Raw genomic sequence first — 19,037 nt, 5'->3', positions numbered from 1 at the left:
TCAGATGCATCAGACTTTATTTGGGGGGAACAAAAGTTCCAGGCCATTTTGCCGGATGAGCAGGCTAGGAGCAGCTGCGCCGTCCTCACGGGGCACCTGCAGTCAGGGGACGCTGGGGGCGCGGGCGCGGCTCCCATCGACACCTAGAAGCACAAACCTGAGACACTGGCTACCCTGGGGGACGGCGCTGCCATGCCCCACCTGCAGTCCGCAGTTAATAACCTGTTCGCGTGTACTAAGTGGGTCAGAAGCCACACGTCCCTGGGTCGGATACTGGGAGCAGTCGTGAAGCTCGGCTCCCAAAGAGCACGGCGCCGTCTGGGACAACAGGGCGGGTGTCACCCTCACTGCTTGCCTCAGACGGCGGCATCTGAGGATTGCACCTGCAAATGCTTTCCCTCCCCCGGCCCTCGCACAGCAGAGCATCCCCGCCAAACTGCGCTCACGGGGCGTGTTGACAGCCGTGGAATCAAGGGCCCACCTCTGCGACAGCTGCCGCCACCCAAGGGTCAGCAGGGAACACCGGCTCCCACCCCCCGTGTGCACTTGGCAGCATTTGGCGACATCAGGCAGAGTGTGGTCCCTGCTAATCAGGGGCCAATTAACACAGACGAGCCCATCGTAGCACATCAGTCGCATGCAGGCGGGCACGGGAAGCACCGGGAACAGATGGGCGGGTGCGTGAGCGTCCACCGCCCCAAGGTCCCAGGCCCAGGGCAGGGGGGCGCATTGGTGGGGAGCCCTGAGCTGGTGGGGAGGCCGCTGCACCAAGGCCTCTGATTCTTTGGGGCTCCTTCCTCATCTCCGGTCACAGTCAGCCTGCCTGGGCACTGCCCATGCCACCTCCCGGCCTACCACCTCCGCTACCACCGGAGAGGCTGGCGGCCCCGCTCCAGCTCCGTGGCCACGTGGTCATCGTGCAGCTCCTTCAGATGCAGCAGCAGCCCCTCCAGGTTCTCCCCAGTGGCCGCTGACAGGGCGATGGCCTCTCGGCCTAGGCGGGCCTGCAGCTGGGGCAGCTGGGCTCTGGCCTGAGGGAGGTCGACCTTGTTCGCCACGACGGCATGGGGTCTCTCGGACAGGCCTTCCCTGTACTGTTCTAGCTCGTACTTCAGGTCATCCAGCTGCGTCCACGGCTCTGGCACCGAGAGGTCCAGCACGAACAGGAGGAAGGGGCAGCGCTCGATGTGCCTCAGGAAGGCCAAGCCCAGGCCCCGGTTCTGGTGGGCTCCGCGGACAATGCCCGGGATGTCGGCCACTGCGGAGGAGAAGAGCAGACGGTCCAGGAGGGGAACCTGAGACCTCTGAGTTCTGATCCTCTCCTGCCAAGGAACACCTTGCAAGTGAAGTCGTTCAATTTACTGCCTCAGTGATGCATCAGGCCAATTACCATCTGAGGCATCTCAGCTTTCAGCTCTGCTAATGCTTTGAAGTATCTGGTTGACAGGCGTGATGACAGATCAGTCTAATAAGAACGACTTAACACATTGCAGTCTTTCTGGCTTCAAAAATGATTCAAAAAAGGGGAAGACGGCTTCCTGTACTCTATTAATAATTGGATTACCGATAGAAACGATAGCGTCTTCTGCAAGTATAAAGCGCTACACAAATCGCGTCGCCAGCAGGCTGACTATTTTTAATGGGTACATTATCTTCTGGAAAGTTTTCTTCTCTCAAAATGGTACAGGGAAAGCTTTTTAAATCACACGTTGTCCACATGACTGATGGTGCCGAGTTCCCCGTAGATGAAAGAGAAGAATAGAGGCGGTGAAAAGGAATAATTTCCCCAGGTTTGAAATTTAAACTCCAATTCCTGCACTGCCACTAACAGATGCCTGGGGGAGAGGGTGGGAAGCAAACCTAAAACCTGATTCTGATAAAGAACCACAGTTTTCAAATGAAGAAAACAACGCTACACGCAAGAGTTACATAAGCATTGCTCTGAACCCCATCGTCGCCCTGACTCTCTGAGAGGCCCTGGTGTCCTACCTGCTATTTGCTGGTGGTCCTCGCAGTGAACAACCCCCACGTGCGGGTTCAGGGTGGTGAATGGGTAGGAGGCCACAGTGGGCCTTGCGTTGGAAATGGCCCGGAGAAGCGAGGATTTCCCCGCGTTGGGGAATCCGACCTGGAAGAGAGTGGGGACGGCCAAGGTCGGGGGTCTTGGGTCGGGAACCGGGGACGAGGACAGCAGGGCTCCTGACGAAGCCAACAGGCTCTGATGGGAGAAAGTGGGCTGCCCGGCCGCCGCCCTCCTGGCATGTCCCCCACCATCCTCCCGCCGGGGCTTCAGGTGACACCCACCAGCCCAGCGTGTGCCACCGTTTTGAGCTCCAGGAAGAGGACCCGCTCCTGACCCGGCTGTCCGGGGGTACAAGTCGTGGGCGCTCGGTTGCTGTTGGCCAGGAAAAAGCGGTTGCCCTTCCCGCCTGCCCCGCCCAGTGCTGCGATGAACTCATCACCCGGGTGCGAGAGGTCAGCCAGGACTTCGTTTCCCTCCTTCACCAAAGTGCCCACGGGGACCTGAAAAATAACAAGTGCTTATAGGGGCAGCATGAGAAGGGAGGCACAACTAAGCTCCACAAAGGGACAAAGGACCTGGGAAAGGGCCCAGCCCTAAAGGGCTTGAGAGGCTGACTGCACTGCAGGCAAACTGCATAAATGGCTTTTCCCAACAGTGCGTCTAAAGCATCAGGGTGAACAAAAGCATCTGGAAAACGAGAGTGATGCTGAAAGCACAAACTCTCCACTCGTAGGGAGGTGCCCGAGAGGGTAGGTGGGGGCAGATCACGGGGCTGGAGACAGCGGGGGAGACCTGCGGGCCCCACGGGGCTGGAGACAGCGGGGGAGACCTACGGGCCCCTCGCCGTAAATATAATCGTCTCATGACTTTCTGAACAGGTGACACATTCACACGGTATGAAATCAGCACAGAGTCCCCGTCCAGGGTTGCTCTGTGGAGGACGGGGCCCCTCTGGACCACTCGGCAGGACCTGGGAGCTTGATGGTCCAGATGGCCTACCTGGATGTAGAGGACGGCGCCGCTTCGCCCAAAGCAGTTCTTCCTGCCGCCGGCTCCTCCGTCAAAGCCCTGGTACTGAGACAGGACTGAGGACAGGGACTTGACTTGCCGGTCAACTGGAAGTCAGAGCGAGAAGCGTCATCTCCCTCTGTGTCAAAGGCAGACCCATCTCATGTCGTTAAGTTTCTTTTGTTCAGATTCAGAACGTTAAGAATGCACCTGGGACGGGACCTCCCTGGTGGCACAGTGGTTAAGAATCCACCTGCCAATGCAGGGAACACGGGTTTGAGCCCTGGTCCGGGAAGATCCCACATGTCATGGAGCAACTAAGCCCGTGTGCCACAACTACTGAGCCTGTGCTCTAGAGCCCCTAAGCCACAACTACTGAACCCACGCATCACAACTACTGAAGCCCAGGTGCCTAGAGCCCATGCTCCGCAACAAGAGAAGCCACTGCAATGAGAAGCCTGCGCACCACAACAAAGAGTAGCCCCTGCTCTCCGCAACTAGAGAAAGCCCACGTGCAACCACAAAGACCCAACACAGCCAAAAATAAATAAATAAATAATAAAATAAAAATGAAAAAAAATCTAAAGAATGCACCTGGGACCACGGAATAAAGTTGTAGCAAAAGTCGCTAAACTAGCAATGTGATTTTTTTTTTTTGCAGTACGCGGGCCTCTCACTGTTGTGGCCTCTCCCGTTGCGGAGCACAGGCTCCAGACGCGCAGGCTCAGCGGCCATGGCTCACGGGCCCAGCCGCTCTGCGGCATGTGGGATCTTCCTGGACCGGGGCACGTACCCGTGTCCCCTGCATCGCAGGCGGACTCTCAACCACTGCGCCACCAGGGAAGCCCGCAATGTGATTTTTTGAAAAATTTAATTTCCTATTTTCTTTCAAAAAATACTACAATTTTCAAACAATTCAAAAGTTACCCATAATGTCATCATCATCTTGAAAACAGCTGTACTTACTATGCTGTGAATGGTTACTGAGGGGACTAGTTTGCTAATATTTGTGCTCCATGTGTGTCAGGGCAATCAGTACCCTTTCAGCACTTGACTGAGATAGTAACAGATTAACCCTTTGACAGACTGTACCAGAATGTTAGATTCCCTGACAGTAAACTGTCTTTGTGTTCCTGAAATAAAAAAAACCAAAACCATCAAAGTTGGTTTTGGGTGGATTATCTAAATGTGAACATCCACGTAATTTAATAAAATGATGTCCACAGGTCAATTTTTGAATCCAACTTCCTGTTAGGATAAGAAGGTGAAAACTCCCCACCCCGGAGGCGTGCAGACACAGCGCGTTTCCCCGGGCTGCCCCTCGGGACACCTGCCTCTCAGGATGACGTGGCCGCCGTAGCCTCCGTCGCCACCATCGGGGCCTCCAAACTCCTTCCGGGGCTCACTGTGGAAGCAGCTTACCCCGTCACCTCCGCGTCCCCCTCGGACAAGCACTCGGCGATGGTCCACAAAATGCCTTTTCTGCAGAGAACACACAGAGGCCTGTCGTTATTAACTCTGCAGTCCTCCCAAGGACCAAGCAGTCATTTGTAATGTACCTTTTCTACCCATGACAGGCTTTAAAATTAGAAGCTAATGATATTAATATTGCTAATCACGCCTAAGATGCAAATATAAGAAAGAGTTCCCACAAGTCACTGCTATTTGTAGGCAAATGTAAATCAACAACGCAGATGTTAAAAGTGCTCAGCGTGGAATACACATCCCAGTCACGAACTCCACGCTAAAAACCTAAATAAAACGCAGTTTAGGAGATACTCCTTAAATAAAGCGTCTTCCCAGCTTTTTCAAATAGAAACACGTTATTGAAATAACAGGTCTTTAAAAAAAAAAAAAGAAAGAAAGAAAGAACAGGTCTTTACTAATGGAGAGTTCTGCTCCTCAGAACGAGAGAATGAGAGTGACAGTCCCTGGGCCATTATCAGGCTTCCAACTAAGAACAGAAGTCTTCTGTGGCTGACTGAACAGGGCTCCTTTTTTTTTTTTTTTTTTTGCGGTATGTGGGCCTCTCACTGTTGTGGCCTCTCCCATTGCGGAGCACAGGCTCCGGACGCGCAGGCTCAGCGGCCATGGTTCACGGGCCCAGCCGCTCCGCGGCATGTGGGATCTTCCCGGACCGGGGCACGAACCTGTGTCCCCTGCATCGGCAGGCGGACTCTCAACCACTGAGCCACCAGGGAAGCCCCAGGGCTCCTTTTTTAAATGTGGTGATGCAGACAGAGCCCTTATCTGAGAGCAAGTTTTTCTCTAGGTCCCTAAGGGAGACACAACCTACCTAAAGAATCAGAACTAACTAACCAGGTTAACATATATATATATATGTATATCTATATATTTTTTAACATTTATTTATTCGGCTGCGCCGGGTCTTAGCTGTGGCACACGGGATCTTCGTTGTGGCGTACGGGATCTTCGTTGCGGCGTGCGGGATCTAGTTCCCTGACCAGGGATCAAACCTGAGCCCCTGCATTGGGAGCGCAGAGCTTTAACCACCAGGGAAGTCCCCTAACCAGGTTAATATTTAATAAACGCTTGCTCACAGGACAAGATGTCCAGCTGCCCAAGGTGCCAGGGTGCAGTGTTGAGGACGCCACTCCCAGCCCAGCCGTCCTGTCCCGAGGAGCCCACCTGCTCCCCGCACATGTGCACAGGCTGACGTGGCCGCCCACATGGCCCCTCCATGGGGACCAGGGCATCTGCATTTCCATCCACTACTCCATAAGCAGATCTTTTTTTAAAGGAAAATACAGAAATACTTTATGATGCTCTGGCACCACCACATGGAAAAACCATGAATTACTGTTTCAAAAACGCAATGTACAATTTTGAACATAATGGAAATCAACCCCGATGGGAAAAAAGCACAACTAAGGAGCATCGTACAGAAGATAAAACTTAAGAGTCAATGTTTACATTCTGGGGAGGAGACAAAACCACGTGAAAACTTGATATATCTGAGTGCACACGCTGACTGCCAAAGTAATTTTCCACATGAAGTACTGTTTGCCCTATGAGCCTTAATTGGAAGCCGTACTTGGGAGGAAACAAAGTGGATTATAAACATGTGTATTCTTGAATTTAATTAAAGATCATTCATGTTTTAAACAGGTTTTGATAAACAGAATAAAAAACATGTAAGCCTTGGAGAACTATAAAACTAAAGGTGCATGCCCCGGTCCCCACACCCCCATGCCATAAATTCAGAACTATTCACATGTCCCTAAGAATATATATAGTACATATCTCAGACGCACAGGCTAACGATACATGAGCCCCAGGCGCCCTCCTGGCGAAGGGAGCGAACACGGTCATCACTTCTGGCACGCTGGGCACTGCCCTGGGTCCGCCGCAGTTTTAGGCCAGCCCAGTATTTGGTACCCGCAGGCCTTCATCTCACGGCCTCATTTCCAAGGATAAACAAAGACAAGACAACAAGAGCTCAAAACAACGCCCTGTGCCTTCAGAGGGGAAACGGCAGTCAAATTCCTTCAAGGTTAGAGCCTCACCAATTTTTTCTCCGAGAGCAGCTTCTTCCTGGGGGGCTCCTGGTGCTTGGTGCAGTCCGCACAGCTGACCGAGAGCAGCCTGGGAGAAGCGTGCTGGGGAAGGAGCCGCCCGGGCCTGGGAAACACTCGTGCCAACGGTGTCCAGCACCCCACGCCCTCCAACACCGGCCAGGATCTCGCTGCGAAAAGCCTCGAACGTATCATGGCTCCTTAACAAAAGGCAAACTGGCAAAATAAGACATCTGGTTTAAACCTGAACATGAAACCCAAACTAAAGAAGTGTGAGCACCTGGCACAGGAGAACGCTGGCGAGTGTTCCTGAAACAAATAAATGAACCAACGAATGACTTTCTTACCTCACTCACCACCTTCCACCCCGAGTCATGACCTATTAGCCTATATGCTACTTGGAGGGAGTTCCCTGGCGGCCTAGCAGTTGGGACTCTGAGCTTTCACTGCCGGAGGTCCGGGTTCGATCCCTGGTCAGGGAACTGAGATCCCGCAAGCTGCACAGCGCAGCGAAAGCAAGTCTCCTTAGCCTATATGCTACTTGGGGGAAAGATCTGTGTACAAAGGATTACATCATTAAATCTCTTGCAACTCTGGAATATACTCCCTATAGAATAGCAAATACCTGCTAAATGAAAATATTAAAAAGGAAATCTCAGCCTCAAATCCAAATTTCTTAAAAATAAAAACACCCATTTACTCAGACGCTATGGTGTTATCCTGCACAGTTTGAAATGGTCCAACTGGAACACAGTGGGGTATTTCCTATGGGTGCAGTGGGTAAGCCGCCAGACTCTGCACAAGGACCTCTGCCCCTTTCCCCCAGGGCGACCTAGGACAGTTCACTCATCTGACGACGGACCAGGCTGGGAGGGACAGAAGGCACGACAGCAGTACCTGGCCCATGTGAAAACTCAGTAAGCGTGAGCCACTTTTCATTAACTAAGAGCTGTTTACACCACTGCTCGTTCATTAAACAGCTCGTGATAATTATATATCTTGTGGGTGCTGAGGGCCAACGCGAGGAATCTCAGGCCCAGCCCTCCAGGAGACGACAACCCCTCCCCGTCCACTGTTCTGAACGTCACCCACTTCCAATGTCCCCGCTTCACAGGCACACGTGTGCCACATAAAAGGAAACCACTGAGGCTTTCCTCCCATGGTTAAGTACGAACTACACATACAGAAGGGATATAAATGTACACGCGTTACTTTAAAAATAATCATAAAGCCACCACGTGCGCAACACAGCAGGCGAGGACACAGGGCTCGCCTTTTCCATTGAAGCCCCTCCTGTACCTCCTGCTCCACACCTCCTGACCCTTCTGAAAAGGAAATACTTCCTTGGTGGGAGCTATTCCCTCTGCATGGCACTGAAAAGCTTTGCTTTTTGTTCGGAAACAATCAGGTATAGAAAAGTTCAAAGGAGAGTCCGTGAATCACTTGAGGGTGAGCGGCCGACCTGACACCGAACCCCCAACCCCCCGGACACGGCAGTGTGGCTCCCTGTGGACAGAGGCACCCCTACGGAACCGGGGGGATGGCCTTTGAAACCGGGCCACCAGCCACGCCCAGACCCCCAGCTTTGGCTAACGGTCCCTATAGCGGCTCCCACAGCAAAGGGTCCGGCTCAGAACCACGAGCTGCGTCTTGCTGCCACGTCTCTGCAGCCCCTCCCTGACTCTCGTGCCCCTGACACCTGGAAGGTCACAAGCCAGCTGTTCTGCAGCGTGTCCTCGTTTTCCCTCTGACGGACGTGCCTTTGTGACGAGCCGCGGGCAATGCACCTTTGGCAGGAATTTCACACGCGTCAGGGGCCTTGCTCACCCTGCACACGGAGCTCCCGCGCAGCTTCCCTGCGTCGGGGCGCCCCTCCCTCCCTGTGTAGTTACGAGGACCTCGGGGGAGGTGGTCTGAGACTGTGCAAATCCCGTTCCTCATAAACTGCCCATTTACTCATCTTTACGGGCTCAGTTTCCTATTTTATTCAGTTAGCTACGCTGTTACTATCATTTACTCCAATGCTCAAATTGCCTCTGGTTTGGGCAGTGGCAGCCCATCCCTTGGCTTTGGTGTCCTTCTGGCACGTGCCCCTCAACCTGTGAGCGCTCCCTGCTTCCTGCCACGCAATGTTCCACGCTCACCGGGCACTCTCCCTGGTTGACCCTGAAACCAGCCTTTACTCCAAGGAGCCCTGGTTCTTTTAGTGGAGAATGGTATTTACAAGGCCACCTGTATGCTGGGGGGTGCTCAGGGGTCCTGGGGTGGTGCTGCTCGTGGGTCCCCTCCGTGGACAGAGCAGACGAAGGTAAACGCATCCACACACAACACTCACATCTGTAGTCACTGCTACACCGATCCACCCACAGTTTTAGAGCAGCATCTTTTGAAAACCATGGGTTCACACCTATAATCCCAATTCCAATTCAACACCACAAGGTTCTAATTTTCTCCTTCTGTCTTTGCAAGTCCATCCTCTGACTGTCAGAGTCCCGGCTCCATTACCTGCAGTATGTTTACTCACCCAACCTCGACAGTAACCAAACCTTCACCTCCTGACGTAGGTGCTCTCCCCTTCCACTGGGCCGCCCCTCCATGGGGACACCCTCCTCCTGTTATCTTCCTGTTAATGTATTGTCCTAAATACACCTTTATTTCAGAATGATTTTAGATTTACAGAAAAGGTGATATTCCCATATACATCTTATCCAGTTTCCCCTAATATTAGCATCTTACATGACCAGGGTACACTTGTCAAAACCAAGAAACCAACCCTGCTATGTTGTTATTAATTAAACTCAGGATGCCATTTGGATTTCACGTTTCCCCATGAATATCCTTTTTCTGTTCCAAGATCCCACACTGCATTAAGCCCTCTTAAAAGATATTTTTAAAGTGCTAAAAGAAAAAAAGTCCCACCCAGCATTATTACACAGCCTGTGAAAATATCCTTCAGGGAGGGAAATGAAGTAAGACATGCTGGGTGGTGGGAGACACTGTCTCCACAAGCAGTACCCCAGAAAGAAAATGACACCACAGGGAAACCCCAACCTTTAGGAATGAGGAGACAGCAACAGAGATGGTAAGTATAAAAGACTATTTTGGGGGGACTTTCCTGGTGGCGCAGTGGTTAAGAATCCACCTGCCAGTGCAGGGGACACGGGTTCAATCCCTGGTCTAGGACAATCCCACATGCCGCAGAGCAACTAAGCCCGTGTGCCACAACTACTAAGCCCACGCACCACAACTACTGAAGCCTGCACGCCTAGACCCCGTGCTCCACAACCAGAGAAGCCACAGCAATGAGAAGCCCACGCACCACAACAAAGAGTAGCCCCCGCTCGCCGCAACTAGAGAAAAGCCCGCATGCAGCAACGAAGACCCAACGCAGCCAATAAATAAGTAAATGAATAAAAGTACCTATCCTTTAAAAAAAAAAGAAAAAGACTATTTTTTCCTTGTAAGAGTTTTAAAATATGTATGACTGTAGAAAGAAAATTATAACACTGTCCAGTGGGTTTCCCATGCATGCAGAGGTGACTGCAAGGTTTCCACATTTCTGTGAAGTGGCACAAGTCTGAAGTCTAAGTGGATCATGAAAGGTTAGGTAAGTGGATCACTGTAATCTCCAGAGCAACCACTAACATGTATCTCAGAGATATGTCCAAAGCCAATAAGCAGACGAAATGGAATGCTAAAAGCCTTTCCGATAACTCAAAAGAAAGGGGACAGCAGGACAAAGAAGAGGCACAAAGGGAAAACAAATAATAAAATGGTACCCTAAACCTAACCATACACGTAACTCAGACAAAACAGACTTCCAGAAAAAGAGCATTTCCTAAGATGAACAAAGGCATCTGATAATGACAAATGGAATTAGTCATCAGGAAGGCCTAACAATTAAAAATGTGCGTGATAGGGCTTCCCTGGTGGCGCAGTGGTTGGGGGTCCACCTGCCGATGCAGGGGACGCGGGTTCGTGTCCCGGTCTGGGAAGATCCCACATGCCGCGGAGCGGCTGGGCCCGTGAGCCATGGCCGCTGAGCTTGCGCGTCCGGAGCCTGTGCTCCGCAACGGGAGAGGCCACAGCAGTGAGAGGCCCGTGTACTGCAAAAAATAAAATAAAATAAAATAAAATAAAAAAGAAGAGGTAAAACTGAAGAAAATATGACTGTCTCCACAGCAAATTCCAGTGAAATCTATAAAACAAAGATTAGAATTAATATACAAAGAAGCAAGGTTTTTGTTTTGTTTTGTTTTTTATAAATTTATTTATTTAATTAATTTATTTTTGGCTGCGTTGGGTCTTCGTTGCTGCGCACAGGCTTTCTCTAGCTGCGGCGAGCGGGGGCCGCTCCTCGTTGCGGTGCGCCGGAAGAAGCAAGGTTATTGGTTACAAGGTTAATTTGCAAAAGTCAACTGTGTTCTTCTATACTAGCAGCAAACTATAAAATGAAATTAAGACAACAATCCCATTTACAGTGACACCAATTACAAAAGCATCTAGCTTAACAATAAGCTTAACAATAAACATTTAAGACCTCTACCTCACTACTGGCAAGATACTGTTCTAAGTGTTTTCCAGGGATTAATGCATTTAACTCTCATAACAGCCCTGTAAAGAAAGTACAGATGAGGATACAGAGGCAAAGAGAGGTGAAGTGACTTACCCAAGGTCACAGATCTCTCAGATGGGAGGAGTGGAGTGCGAAAGCAGGGTGTCAAGGGGCAAAACCAACCACCTGATCATCAAAGAAGCACACCCACAGCTAAGTCTGTTGGAGAGCTACGCCATCCGTCCCGGCCGGGTTGAAAACCAAGCTTCTGGGCACTGGTAACACGAAACCTGAAAGCGATCAATCAGAGGTGACGATCAGAAAGCCAACCAGAGACCTGAACTCTGAATCTTGCCTAATGTGGAGTACTCCTCCTTTTTACCTCTTCAGTGTGTTTGGAAAAATCTGCTGAACGCGTGCCGTGGCTCTCCCTTGCCACGTGAACAAGTTCACTTTGGTTTCACATGACTATTTGGTCTTTGTTTTCCTTCTAATGCTTTACCTGCTCTGGCCAATAGCCCCATGTGGCTATTAAGTTTAAATTAACTAAAAAAATTTTAAACGTAAAAATTCAGTCCCTCAGTCACACAAGCCACATTTCACGTGCTCACAGCCACATGGGGCCAGTGGGTACCACAATGGCCAGCACCCATTAGCACCTTTCCACCATTACAGAAAGTTCTACTGGACAGCGCTGGTCTTTATTGTGCAGTGGGAACTCAGATTCCTCCTAGGAGCATCCCTCTTCCTGGGCCCAGCAGAGCAGAGTACAAAAGGTGGGACGGTGGTGAAAGCTGAGGGCCCAGAGTCAATCAGACTTCATGATTACAGGATGGGGGCTTTAAAAAATGCTGGGAAGGCGCTCAATACACAGCAAGGGCTCCACTTTGTTCTGTAAAGTGTTAAGATCAGTTCTACTGGTCCATACACATTATTATCTGCCAGGAGCCTCTAAGATCCTCCTACGGAAATTTTAATTTTTTTTTTGTTTGTTTTTGTTTTGTTTTGCAGTACGCGGGCCTCTCACTGTTGTGGCCTCTCCCGTCACGGAGCACAGGCTCAGCGGCCATGGCTCACGGGCCCAGCCGCTCTGCGGCACGCGGGATCCTCGCGGACCGGGGCATGAACCCGCGTCCCCTGCATCGGCAGGCGGACTCTCAACCACTGTCCCACCAGGGAAGCCCGGAAATTTTAAATTTTTTTCCATGGGAATTCCCCGGCGGTCCAGTGGTCAGGACTCTGCGCTCTCACTGCCGAGGGCCCAGGTTCAATCCCTGGTCAGGGAACCCCCCAAGCTGCTCGGCCAAAAACAAACAAACAAAAATCCCTTACAACCACCCTGTGAGGAGTAAGAGTGCATGCTGTTTTTTTCCATCTGCTTTTCTAGACCCCTTTTCCACCCTGCTCCGTTTCAGAAGCCTACCCTGCATGACTACTCTCAGCTACCTTGCCGTGGGGCGGAGACTGCAGGGAGGCGCAGGAGGGCTGGATCCTGACTGAAGGTCGACCTCCAGCCGAGGAAGCCCCGTCTATGCTGCTCTCTGCTGGTCCTGGTAACTGGCCCTCCCCTTATCCTGGGGTGTCCAGGAGCAGAAGCAACTCCACTGTTACTACCGCGTGATAAAAACACTAACTCTGCTGTTTCCCTGCACACTCCGCTTTCAACTGGGCCTTTACAAACCCTCCTTAAAGTATCCTAAAGTGATGGTGCCATAACTTCTGACCCTTACATTTTTTATGCCGTTTTGTTTTGTTTACCACGCTGCCTGGCATGCGGGGTCTCAGTTCCCCGACCGGGGATCGAACGGTGCCCCTGCAGTGGAAGCGCGGAGTCTTAACGGCTGGACCGCCAGGGAAGAAGCCCCTTTACGCCCACTCTAAAGCAGTGGAGGCTGAGACTCAGAGTCTCTCGCGTGCCCAACACAGTGTCCTCGCTGCCCGTATTTCACAGCAGGGTTCTTCAAATCAGGGATGTGTACGCGACCACCATCCAAGGGAACCGAGGCAAGGGTCATTTTAAAACGATCAGTTTTGTGCTCCTTAACTGTGGACACGTTTTCTCTGCTAAAGCGTATCTGCCTGGGAACCGACTTGCGTTGAAAAGCGTGATCTCCTTTCCGCTCGTGTCGTGAGAAGGGCCCTCTACAGAAGGAAGCCCCCTCCAGGGAGCTGGCCCCAAGGACACGCCTCCCTCCTCCCGACAGGCCCGCGAGCAGGACAGACCCCGGTGTCCCCAGCGGCGCGGACGGCGTACCCGGTGCCGGCCCAGCCCGCCCAGAGCGCCCTCGCAGGAGGACGCCGCTCCTGTGCGAACGCTCACGCTGTTCGGTGCAACCGCGCGCCACAGCAGGTCCAGAGCAACATCCGGGAGGAACCGTTTCACACTCAGGACCTCGACCCAAAGGAGTCTCCGGGCCACCCGAGCACGCCCACGCGCGCTGAGGGGAAGCCGGAAGCCCGGGCCGTGGACGCGAGGGCTCCCCCGGCCGCTATTTGCACTCACCACTCCAGACGGCACGCCACTTCCGGGGCCGGCTCCACGGGTCACTTCCGGGGCGGGTCCCGCCTGCGCAGGGCTCCCCTGCGCGCATGTGCGGCGCGGGAGGGGGTTGGGAGGGGAAAAAACGGAGCTGCTCGCGTCTGCGCAGAGGTGAACGTGGTCTCCGGCGTGTGGAGCGGGCGCACCTCGGGACCCGGGGACCCGGGGACCCGGGGATGCAGGGATCCCGGGCCCGGCAGCCGTCTCCCCGCCGGGCCTACCGGTTCCCCATCACCTCACGGAAACTCAGTCTCCAGGACGGTTCTCGAAGAGCCAGTTTATTAATTACAACAAAGGCATAAACAACTTAGACGCCAAAGTCCGGCTGAGGAGAGAAACGGACGGGTGAGGATGGTTGTCCGGGACCGGGCTGTGCTCACGGACGAGACGGCGTGACCTGGTCAGTCAGGGCTGGGAAGTCACACGGAAACGCCCTCCTCTCGGTCCGAGTGTGAGCGGCCGCCGCGCACGGACCGCCGAGGCCCGGCTGCGGCTGCGGGCGCGCGAGGGATGCTCGGGCCGGAGGCGGCGGGGCCAGCCGGCGGCCTGGGCGCTGTCGGCACCTCCGCGGGCCGCGCCGGTCACCGCTCGAGGCCCGCCCCGCCCGGGGCTCGGCCGTGGCAACTCGGCGGCACTGACCGCACCTAACCGCGCGAGCGACTCTCGGGCCTAAGCGTCTGCAGACATTCGTGTTGCGGAAGAGGAGACACGAAACAGTGAACGAAAACGAGCTGCTGGCATCACTTTCCCCACAATATTACATAAAAACGGACAGCACGTTAAATAAACATTTTGTTATTAATCATTAAATATATGAACACCGACAATCATGTATAAATTAGGAAATAGATGTACAAACTATTTCACAAAGTGCTTTTAAAAATATATACACAACATTCAAGAAATTCTTAATGTAAGACATTTCAGATTGACGTTTCGGGATAAGTTTTTTTAAGTGTCCTTTTCCTTCAAAAAGTATTAATACAGCACTTAAAAAAAACAAACACACATACACACACATAAAAGGCATATTCCCAGATTGGCAAGGAATAAAAATAAACTATTTTCACAGTTCTCTGAAATGCTTAACATTTTCAACGGGAAAATTTAATCCCCGACTGAGTTTGCAAATTCTATGAAAATTGTCAGGAAAGAACAGGACAAAATCAAGGGAAATGACTCCCTAAATGAAATTACTAATGTCTGTGTCATTTAGCGGTTAAGGACTCTCATTTCAATAATTTAATACAGAGATGTATTTTTAAGCCCTTACCAGTGTTAAGGGTTTCTAAAAACCCGTATGTCTACAAAATAAACACTTCTATCCCAATGCATGTGTGATTCTGTCTCCACAGAGGAGGGGAGAAGGTCCTAGAACAGGACTTCTACTCGACCCGCCCCTTCTTTCCTCTGAGCCGTAGTGCTTCATCTGCAAAACAGCAACAAGTAATCGCCACTATATTCCCAGTGTGGACTGGGAATTGTTCATTCCAGTAAAAACACGTCGAAGATGTCTTATACACTGTAAAGTATTCAATTCTGGATAAAGAACCGCTTTCAACTTAAGACTTAATAAAACATCACCTTCAGTAGACCTGATATATGAAGAACTGGATATATTTTTATTTTCTTGGTTGTCTTGGAAATATGTCAGCATTTATCCAAAGATGTTTTTAAAGCGGTCATAATAAATATGGATATTGTTATCCAGGTAAGAGTTGATAAAATGTCCTTATGACTTATTAGTGAAATGTAGAATTTTTCCTTTGACCTGACTTTTCCACATGAGCTGTCTTTAATGTCTGCACAGAATTTAAATGGCATTTAATGTCCTAGGAATGTAAAAATGACTCAAATTTCTCTCCATAAGAGCTTTCCTTCTCATTAGGAAGAACACAGTAGAATCAGTGGTGTTCTTTTTAAAAATAAGATGTGGGGCTTCCCTGGTGGCGCAGTGATTGAGAGTCTGCCTGCCGATGCAGGGGACACGGGTTCGTGCCCCGGTCCAGGAAGATCCCACATGCTTGCGTACCGCAAAAAAATAAATAAAGAAAAATTAAAAAATAAAAATAAGATGTGAATTTCAGATATCCCTAAAAGAAAAGGAACGCTTGCTTGGAGATCTGAATAAGTAGGTCCTGGAAGAAGTGGTATAAAATAAACAACTTGCCAACAGTTTGGAAAATTTGGTGTCAATATTTTAAATTATAACTTTGGAATTGGGCATATTAAATATTAAAATTCCAGAAATGACCATCAGATAAACAAGGGCCAGAGCCAAAGTAATTCCAGAGACTACCTTCTCCTTCTTTCAGCAATACCACTCTCCCTGGGTAAGGCTAATCATTCATTGCCTTCATGGATTCCTATTTATTTAGAACATAGTCATTGATCCCTCTTTACTTTTTAATACAAAAGCATATAACTTTTTGGATAAACACAATTGGTGAGAGACACAGGTAACGAGTGAGCTCTGAAAATAACGGTTCACAGCATCTCCAAATGAGGCTTAGTCATCCTTTCCATCCTGTAACAGAAACTGACGCAAATCACAGAAGATGCCTCCCACCCCTCCATCGAGGCACAGGAAGAGGCTGCCATCCAGGGGCTGTGCACACGTGTCCAGCTGCGGTGCGGACAGTGAAAGACAAGTTTACAACCCACGGTGCGACAGTGCAGGAGGAGTGTCAGCCCTAAGGTCTGTTTATACAAGTACGTGGACTATGGCCTCTTGTAGGTGTCCCATCACTGGGCACAGAACACTCTGATGACAAAAGGACCCCTAAAGCTAGCTAGAAACACGGCGGGGGGGGAGGAGGCGGACAAAAAGGGACAACCTCTCCGTGTATGGACATACAATACTATACACAGCACCAAATATGTCACACCATCAAAGCGCTGTCTTGCACCGGCGGTGCACGCTCGGCGTCCTACCCCACGTGAAATGTGCACGCTTCACATGCAGACGCTGCGTGGGGTGAAGGGGCAGCCCGCAGGTCACAGCTCATCAGAACTGTCACTGGCCTGTCCATCCCAGACAGACATGCCGCTGCAAGCCTCCATGAGAATGTTTGTCCTTTACTGCTGGTAATTTCCGTACTGGCCCTGCAAGAGACCAAGACACAGGTTACACCCAACAGTCCTGCATAAGAGGGTCCACGCCCAAGGGTAAGACAGACTCCCGCCCCCCCGCCAACACCCAGGATGAGAGGTGGAGGGAACATAGAAGGCAAGCGACCAAACAGCCTCTGCCTGTTTCCACGAGGCAGGCAGATAAGCGGCCGTCCAGAAGCCACCCTCCAGGCTGCAGCGACTGATTTAGGTCAGAGGGTGGAAGAGGCTGGTTCACCCAGTCACACAGCAGCTCACTGTGCTGGGCCTGGTCCAGGTGCCTCAAGTCACGTCCCCACCCTGAGCCTGCTGTGAACAGGTCTGTGACGGGCTCCCTCAGCCACAAACGACATTGGCACCACTTCCGGCACACTCGGGAACATTCCACACTGCTCTCTTCAAGGTCAAAAAGGTTTCCTCCTTAATTACCCTGCCCTGGGCTTGTTTACTCGTGTTGAAAACTCATCCTCTAAGTATGACTGGTTCATGATCTCTCTTTAGAGAGCAGGGTGAGAAGCATTTAAAAGAATAAAATACAGGACCTTCCTATTCAGGTACCTGAGAAAAACACCCGTCATCCATGTGGTGCCTTGAGATTTCATTAGCCGTGTAAACGGTCATTAGTGCCTATGACCCAGCACAAAAGGCCACCGATGCACAATGAGCCCTTGCAAGGGGCTCTCTTCAAAGGAGGTTCCAAAGATGCCCAGGATAAGTCTCCTCCCGCCCCACTGCCCTGCTCCTGCCCTGAGCTGCAGACGCCAAGGCTCCTCCTGACCGACTCGCATGAGACACACCTGGCCGCCTCAGGACCTCTGCACGGCTGCGTCCCGAGGCTGGCTCACCCTCATCCTCATGTCCTGGCCCCGTGGCACCTCCGCTGAGAGGCCCCCGGACACTTACATTCACCCCTCATGGGTTTCTCTCCCACCAGGAGGGGCTGACATCCATCATCTACCGCCCTTCTCCTCCACGCCTCCAGGTGGAAGTCAGAGGCATCTGAAATTAAGCTTGATTTCCTCTCCACAGCCCTCTGCACCCCGAGAAACGGCAACTGCCTCAAGCAGCCCAGGCTGAAATCCCTGGGGCCGCCCCGACCCGCCTCTCCTACACGCCCCACGTCCAGCCCACCAGCAAATCCCGCTAGCACTACCTCTGAGAGCACCTGGAGTCCTGGAGCCTCTCACCTCTCTCCAGCAGCCACCGTGCTGTCACCAAAGGCTCCGACGGCCTCCAGGGCCCCACCCCACGCAGAGCAGATCCTCGTCAGGGGGGCGAGGCCTCCCTGCCGTCCTGGGAGCCTGAGCGGCTCTGCTCAGGTCTGATGGCCTCGCTGTCGCCCAAGAGGGCCTCCCCGACCTGGTCTACGCCAGCCCTGCCCCCCGTCGTTCTGTCCCTTTGCCCTCTGGGTCCTCTTCTCAGAACTACCTGCCGCTGCTCCATCCCGGCGCCAACAGCGCCCGGCTGTGTCAGGCGAGATACAAGCTCTGGAATCTGCCTCGTCGCCGGGGCCCCCAAGCGCGCACCAGACGCCCGACGCTGCTAGGCGCGCGGGGAACACCGAGGCGTGAAAGGACAAGGACACAGAGCCAGCTGTGTCTGACCGAAGAGGTAATTTTTAAAAACCTTACAGGCTCAGAGAATAAACGTTCTGGAGGGACATTGGGTGCCAGTTCACCCTGTGTTATTGTTTCTCTTGACGACCAGGGAAACCTTCGTCACGTCTGACGCACGCGGGGGCTGCGAGTCTGGAAACGGGCAGAAGGCTTGCCTGCTCGTAGCCGTAAGGCCGCTGCTGCTGGGCGGACGGGCCCGTCTGAGACGCTCGGTAGCTTCCGTATTGCTGGCCTTGTCCCTGCTGGTAGCTGGAGTACTGCGAGGGGGCGCCCTGGGCAGGCCCTAGAACACACGCGGGAGCCGTGAGACCACCCCATGCCCCCGTCCGCCCGAGCCCCTGACGCTGGTACCCGTTCTCCCTCTACATTAAGCCGCAGTGAAAGCGCCACAGCTGGCGGCTGCGCGGAGTCCCGCGTGGTTCGCAGCTGTGCTCCCACCGCCACCCGGACGGAGCCTGGGGGCCACTCTCAGCGCCCCGGGCCCACTTCCTGGGACCAGCTTACACCAGTCACGGTGGTCACTGTAAACACGGGAGTCAAACACACAGCAAATGGTGAAAACGCGCGCGAGACGGTAATTGTGCCTCCGGAGCCTAAGTAGAGGGTTTAGGAGAAACTGACAAAGGCCGAGTGTTTTTTCCAAAATTGG

The 19,037-nt window shown here is 52.2% G+C and overlaps 2 protein-coding genes across 7 annotated transcripts in view; both read right to left on the bottom strand.

The window, feature by feature from the left end:
- Positions 1–13,692, bottom strand: MTG2 (mitochondrial ribosome associated GTPase 2). 4 transcript variants are annotated; one of them, XM_060285167.1, is made up of 8 exons: positions 13,626–13,692; positions 11,237–11,412; positions 6,559–6,783; positions 4,366–4,513; positions 3,023–3,138; positions 2,305–2,523; positions 1,990–2,128; positions 1–1,258 (listed from the first exon to the last, which is right to left on the bottom strand). In XM_060285167.1, exons 3-8 carry the CDS (start codon positions 6,760–6,762, stop codon positions 864–866), a joined length of 1,221 nt encoding a protein of 406 aa, XP_060141150.1. In that variant the 5' UTR covers positions 6,763–6,783; positions 11,237–11,412; positions 13,626–13,692; the 3' UTR covers positions 1–863. The 4 variants fall into 4 exon arrangements, with proteins under 4 accessions (XP_060141150.1, XP_030697500.1, XP_030697501.1 ...); XM_030841640.2 differs by lacking the exon at positions 13,626–13,692 and adding an exon at positions 13,377–13,619; XM_030841641.2 differs by lacking the exon at positions 13,626–13,692 and adding an exon at positions 13,377–13,619 and having other exon boundaries at positions 6,559–6,767.
- A 227-nt stretch (positions 13,693–13,919) lies between these two features.
- The window catches only part of SS18L1 (SS18L1 subunit of BAF chromatin remodeling complex), a 29,510-nt gene continuing 24,392 nt past the window's right edge, over positions 13,920–19,037 (bottom strand). For 2 of the 3 annotated variants that reach the window (XM_030841639.2, XM_060284715.1), the window contains exons 10-11: positions 18,544–18,671; positions 13,920–16,766 (exon numbers count right to left, since the gene is read on the bottom strand). In XM_030841639.2, coding sequence (XP_030697499.1) covers positions 16,740–16,766; positions 18,544–18,671 — 155 coding nt within the window. In that variant the 3' untranslated portion in view covers positions 13,920–16,739. Of the gene's footprint in view, positions 16,767–16,797; positions 18,672–19,037 lie in introns of those variants that run through there. The other variant, XM_070043626.1, reaches the window with a different exon arrangement.

This window comes from Globicephala melas, chromosome 15 (genome assembly GCF_963455315.2).
Source record: "Globicephala melas chromosome 15, mGloMel1.2, whole genome shotgun sequence".
Classification (NCBI taxonomy): Eukaryota; Metazoa; Chordata; class Mammalia; order Artiodactyla; family Delphinidae; genus Globicephala; species Globicephala melas.
The sequence above is the reverse complement of the archived record's forward strand: the minus strand, read 5'-3'. Positions and strand labels throughout refer to the sequence as shown.